Raw genomic sequence first — 6,471 nt, 5'->3', positions numbered from 1 at the left:
AAACTGACGCGACACGCAGGGGCGGTTCTGGATGAACGGGGTCCTGGATGGCCCCCTTCCTCTGCTCAGAAATACTGCAGGACAAGATTTATTAATTGACTTTATTGATCTCAGGGTGGAGACGTTTACTCATTACATGAGCTCAAATAGTCAAAGAAGAAGAATGTGCCAAGGGAAGAAAAAGATGCATGGGATATATACAGTGTATACAATGCAATGGCAGCTTTTTTTTATAGCAGGATCCTTATATATATATATATATATATATATATATATATATATATATATATATATATATATATATATATATATATATGTATATATATATATATATATATATATATATATATATATATATATATATATATATATATATATATATATATATATATATTTTTTTTTTTTTTTTTTTTTTTTGCGCATAATAACTTCCACAAGTTACTGCAGTTGTAGTGTCGCATTGTAGAGTCTGATTGCAGCAGGACTGAATGACTCAAGAGCAAAATTCCTCCTCAATAGATTTAATCATGTATTTAAAATAGACCATATAAGAATGACAAGAAAATTAACTGAGTTTTAAATCTTATCCACAAGGAAGCAAATATGTGCCTGAGTATGATAACTTCATGATGAGCAACAATGATGTATTAACTGCCAATTATATAATATTCTTAAATATAATAAAATCAAAATCACTTATGCTTATATTATACATTAATATTACAATTACCAGTAGGATTTCAGGTTATCTGTAAACCTTTTGTGTAACTGTTAACCCTTTATAGGGCACTCAGGGAAATACTTTGACATTCAAAATTTCAACTTTAGAGTATTATCAGAAGACAGAAAAAGACCTTATTAGATTTGTGAAATTAAAAAAGTATTTTTATGGTAAAAAAAAAAAATAAAAAATCAAGGTCAATGTACTGACCAAGAACAGTCACCCTCCCTATGGTGAAAAAGAAAACATTTACGGAAAGAAAATAGCATAAGTTTTTGATACAACAACCCTCAGAAAATTAATGTTGAAACAGAAACTTACTTTTTCTTGACTTTTTAGCTTAGCTTATTAACTTATTCAATTAGCTTTTTAACTTTTAGAAATGAGCTTATTAAGTTTTTATCTTCAATTATTAACTTTTTAAAGTTAATTCACAGTAAGATATACACCGTAGGCAGCATTATATTACTATGAATCAGTTTTACATCAGCTTTAACACAATGGTGGACCCTGCAGACCACATTTGACCTGAAGATTTGAATTTTTGTTGCAAAGTGTTCTTTATATCAAAGTTACTGAAAAATGGTAACTTGGATGATAAAGGGGTTAATCACAACTTACAGGTTTAAGCGACTGTGAACACTGCAGTGTTACAAAATCATACAACCTCCACTGTGTTTTATAATCTGATAGCAGAGTAGAGTTATCGGGTTTTTTGTATCCGATCCTCTCACACTACATGGCCAGTTTTTCAGAAGGGCAGCCTGCACGAATCATTGACACACTCCAAGTGGTGAGTAGTGACCTCAAAAATCCATTATATATCTCAAATTATACTTAGGTCAAAAGTTTCACGTCGTTGCTTTAACACTGAGAGGTGTACCATATAGGCCTGGGCAGGTAAGAACAGATAGGCTTAGCAAATCCTTAGATCACATGATCTATTTTTTTCTTCCTAAATTCTACCATATTCTGCAACGAGATGAAACAATTAAATGTACTTAAGAGCAATTAGTTATATATATATATATATATATATATATATATATATATATATATATATATATATATATATATATATATATATATATATATAAATAAAACAAAAACACTGCAAAACCCCTAATAAAGTACAACATTTACAATACATGTATTAATTTTTTACCCTCTGCTTTCTTTCCAGTTTGGTTCAGACTATTTCAATTTCAATAAACATTTTAAAATTATCTTACTGAAAAGAAATTAAAGACATTGTATTTAGGTCTTAAACTTCAGCAGGATCTTTGAGCAGTTGGCATTCAGTCTCAAAGTCACAGCCATTAAGCAGGTCTTGGTAGCGCTTTCGGACATTCTCATAAAGCGGCACTGAGGCCTGTGGATCAGTCACACCAGGGAAGGTCAAAGGCTTTTCGTTTAATACAGGCTGCAGCCTTATATCTCCTTCTCCACAGTCATACAACACCAGGAGGAAATTGGCAGCATAGGGCAACATGTGGCTGGTACGAAAAGAGCGTTGAGTCTGTGAGGCGTAATTGTTTGATGTCAGGGGGACGGTGTCCTTGAAAAAGCCGAGCAGGGTAAGCAATGGCAGTAGGGTGTCTGCGTGGCCGATCTGGACAGTTACTGGTTCACTGACCTTCTGACGTAACCTGAAGGCCACAGGGGCAAACAAGCAACAGTGAAAATGGGTTACGATTACATAAGAGGATGAAAAATGTCTGTGATTGTTAGCAACCAGTAGAAAAACAGGGGATTAAACGTCCTCTTACTTGGTCTCGCTAACTGCTTTATCCAGTCGACTGAACAGGTCATGAAAGAGAATGCAGCTTGATTTGCTGTTGATGTCATGACCGTAGCCTCTTTTCCAGAACTCCCTCAGATCGCTCGCATACTCCATAACCTGTTTCACAGCAGAAAAATCCCATGTAGCCTTATATTGAAGACAGAATGTAGATCTTTCATATTTTACAGCACTTTTTAAAGGTAATGGAAACCCTTTATCTTCTTTTTACATCCAGCACATTAATACTGGGAGAAGCACGTTAATTTACAAATAAAGACCTGAAAAGTGTAGAGATTTACCTGGAAACTTATTCTGAGTTGTGATTTATCCTACTTTATGGAACAGGTCCCTGGAGGCAAGTTATGGCACTAGATTGTAGTATCACTGTCGTGGTTGTGCCCTATGTGGATTATTGTTTGAGTTTCTTTTTTAGTTTCCAGTTCCACTTTATATTATTCTCTGTTTTCTTGTTCATTGGTTTCTTTTCCATTTTGTGTTATATTTAACCAGTGTTTTTTTTTTCAGTTGCTCTCTGTTGCCCCATGTGCCGGTCTCCTTTCCCTTAGCTCCTTCTAGTTACTTCTGTCAACAGCTGCTCCCTATCAGATAATTAGTCCTCCCATTGTTTCTGTCTCCCATATTTTCACCTCCTGTTCTGTGACTTCTTGTTTCTTAATCTCTGTTTTCCCATGACCTCCTAGTTTGAGATTTCTGTTGCCTTTTCTCGTTAAATCAGCAAAACTCATCTCTGCATTTGAGTCCTCAACCAACCTCCACCCAACCTGACAGTCACAACTAGTGGTGTAAATGAAACTGACTTGCCACAGAAAGACACTTTCATTTGGCAAAGTTTTACACCAGAGGCCCATCCTGCCACAACAACGGTTTAAAAGTGGGTAGCTCTCATAGCAGTCAGAGGCTAAACCACCATACCATGAGGGAACATGCAGTTTTGAGTGGTCTATCATATCCAATCCTAGTTAAAAAGATTGACCTGGTAAAGTGTTCCAGGGAAAGCAAAGAACCATAAAAGGGACAATAATAATCATGAAAGTTAATATTTTACATCAGAATGGGCATACAACACAGAAAAATCAGTTTTTGTTTCCCCAAACTTGAAAGATGTAGGGTGGAGCATTTATGAATGATCTAATGATGATCTAAGTATCGTTAAAAAACATTTGATAGGATTTGATATATATGTGATATATGTATATTGAGCTTAGGGGAGAGTGGTGAGTCATGGGGTGAGATCAGTCCACTACTGGGCTGACTGACAATTCAAACTAGCCTTAAGATTTTTGGTAAAGATTTCTCTTTATCAGCTCAAATTAAAACTTGTAGGTCTATAGATTTTAGCAAAGTAGATAGGCGTAACTGTAGCTATATCCTAAGAGTAAGACTCCAACCTTTGCATCATCCTCATCAAAGAGCTGACACCAGGGGGAGTTTATTGCCTTGACAGCAAATTCATAAGTGCACAAGAAAAATGCAGCCTCTGCCAAATCTGCAAGTGAAACACACAGGAGATTAGTCATGTAAGCTGTGCAGACAGTGATCTCAAATCTACACCAAAAGAGGAAGTTTTTATAACTGTAATCTGTAAAGCCTCAAACAGGAATTAGTTCTTATACTTTCACCTAGTAGTGTTCTAAGCAATTTGTCCACAATCTGTAGCTTTGTGATATTGACTAGTTTTATTTAAATGCTTAATTTATTAATGACAATATGGTGAAACATAATGGAGATCCGCAATCAAAAGGAGAGGTAGCCAATGATGAAAAAAAAAAAAAAGTAAATGACAAGACTGTATGTAAAAGGTTAAAACATGGATACAACCATATGTGAGGAGACTGGACGAGACTCCTAGATGCTGTGCAATCTTCTCTTGAACCCTCATCATTTCCAGACCCTGCTTGAACTTTTGCACCTCTGTTACAGCTGACTGGTTTTGATCTACTTCCTGGACATACCGGGTGCAGAGGTTGAAGAACCTCATCAGAGTATCATTTACTTCATGGCCAAACTCCACATCTGCATGGACAGAAAGCATCAGGTTGTTCTGAGAAAGATTATTAGAGTAAAAAAAAAAACATTCTATAGTTTTTTCATCATGTTAGTACCTTTGATCGCCCACATCTCTGTCAGTCCTGCTTTGAAGGACAACGTGCTGTTTACACATCTGTGCTTGGAGCTTGTTATGAACTTGATGAGTCCACCTCGAAGTTTCTCCTCGGAGATCATTGAGGGAAACAGCTTTGCCAGCCTGACAGCCAGATGCTTCAGATCCTGCACACCTTTCTGGACCAGTCTGCCGTCCATGTCCTCGGTGTACCACATCGTCCACTGGGTGAGGATCTCACGCAGCCAACTCTGCTTACCAGTAGAATTGTTAAGGATGATATCATGAAGCTGCTGCATCTTCCTGACGTCCTTGGCATTTGGATACCTTGTCCCATGTCTTATGATGGCCGTCAGATGGATTTCCTCACATTCCAGAAAAGGAGGCTCCAAAATAGTCCTGTTTACAGCGAGTATGTCCTGGCTGAGATTTGGGTTTACTTCTTCATACCTCCCTTTGGTATTGAAATACTTGGCGATGAGGGGTATGCCTTCCTCATCCTTAAGCGTCACATGGTGAGCAGCACAGCACAAGATTATAAAAAGGTAAAAAAGAAGAGCCATCATGAAAGACCTGCTAGTAGATTTGAAAGCTGCTCTTAATAACAGAAGCTCCTGTTTGATGAACTGAGCAAAGTCCAATCCAGTTTGTTTACTTTTATTTCCTGACAGAACTTAACCAAATATGCTTTCCTCTATGCAAAGCTTAATATCACTCTGTAGGAAATGCAATTTAAAATGACATGCATTAGTATGGCCAGGCAATCAAATATTTTTCTATTTTTGTTATGCTGTTTATCCAAGGTTTTTTAATTCTATAATAAAACACTTTAGTCTCTATTTTTAATTGATGTTATTATTTTTTTCTGGAAAATGCCACAAATAGTTCAAATGATCTCATTTCCCCTTTGTTTTTATGCTTTTCACTCCACACCTATAATCAGCTTCTGAAGTTCTCAGTTAGCTGCAATGACCCTGCCTCTTTCAACAGTTTCCTGGTGTGTATCATTTAGAAGTCAATTGTTTGCTTAGTTCAGGGTCCAGGGGTTGTGAATTTCATGATTTCAGTGGTTTTTCAAGTTCCAGATCATAATTTTTTATGTTATAAAATAGCCCTGCAGAGAGAATTTCAGGGGCTGCAAAAATCAGAGGATTCACAAGCCCTCTACTTCAAAATCCAATATGGCTGCCCTGCATTCAAACTCATTGATAAGTGCAGAGGAATACCAACAAAATAGGATTTGTAGATTTAGAAAGTACAATATGTCCGAATATAAAATGTTTGAAAATTGTATTGCAAATCCTAGGTGGCTTATAAATATGTATGTATACATTGACATATACTTTTATACTTTTTTTCAGAACTGCTGTTAGAAAATGGCTAACCTTTGAGTGATGCCATTCCCTAATCAAATTTCCGACCTTGGAAGTACATAAATGAAGCACAGCATTAGTGTTAATCAGCCATTGCTAGAGAGCGTCTCAAGACAACACATTTGTGGATATGTGACCCCTAACTTTTGCATCATAGATGGTGAAGTTAATAGTAAATATCTATAAACATGAAATAAACAAACTCCACACATGATGAGGGTAATGCAATAATATCTAGGTTATTATTTTTTTTTATAGCTTTTTAGCTGTTATTAGTCCAAAATGTGGCACTCTAGAGAAATTACAACCTGGGAAATTGCTCTTCTTAATAGCATTAAAAACAACTTTCACAGAAAAAAAAATATTTCTTGTAAGGTGCCAACATCACTTTGAGTTTAGAATAATAATAATAATAAGCATTAATATTTTATAATATGAATGGGAGTGAAGGTGTATTAAATGTGTATGCGGT

At 35.9% G+C, this 6,471-nt stretch overlaps 1 protein-coding gene across 1 annotated transcript; it reads right to left on the bottom strand.

Annotated features, from left to right (window-relative positions):
- Window positions 1–1,816: 1,816 nt before the first annotated feature.
- LOC119790840 (multiple inositol polyphosphate phosphatase 1-like) lies at window positions 1,817–5,249 on the bottom strand. Its single transcript, XM_038296556.1, has 5 exons — window positions 4,628–5,249; window positions 4,344–4,538; window positions 3,914–4,011; window positions 2,491–2,621; window positions 1,817–2,370 (listed from the first exon to the last, which is right to left on the bottom strand). The coding sequence occupies exons 1-5, from the start codon at window positions 5,190–5,192 to the stop codon at window positions 1,986–1,988; spliced, it is 1,374 nt and encodes a 457-aa protein (XP_038152484.1). The 5' UTR covers window positions 5,193–5,249; the 3' UTR covers window positions 1,817–1,985.
- Between the last annotated feature and the right edge of the window lie 1,222 nt (window positions 5,250–6,471).

This window comes from Cyprinodon tularosa, unplaced genomic scaffold (genome assembly GCF_016077235.1).
Source record: "Cyprinodon tularosa strain WSP-4 unplaced genomic scaffold, ASM1607723v1 ctg372, whole genome shotgun sequence".
In the NCBI taxonomy this organism is placed as follows: Eukaryota; Metazoa; Chordata; class Actinopteri; order Cyprinodontiformes; family Cyprinodontidae; genus Cyprinodon; species Cyprinodon tularosa.
The sequence above is the reverse complement of the archived record's forward strand: the minus strand, read 5'-3'. Positions and strand labels throughout refer to the sequence as shown.

Bases quoted from the DNA above. Each gene is read 5' to 3' on its own strand.
- LOC119790840 (XM_038296556.1), bottom strand. From the start codon at position 5,192: ATGATGGCTCTTCTTTTTTACCTTTTTATAATCTTGTGCTGTGCTGCT. The intron at 4,539-4,627 runs GTACTAACATGA...CTGTCCATGCAG, and splicing joins AGAGATGTGGGCGATCAAAG to ATGTGGAGTTTGGCCATGAA. The intron at 4,012-4,343 runs GTTGTATCCATG...TTTCACTTGCAG, and splicing joins GTCCAGTCTCCTCACATATG to ATTTGGCAGAGGCTGCATTT.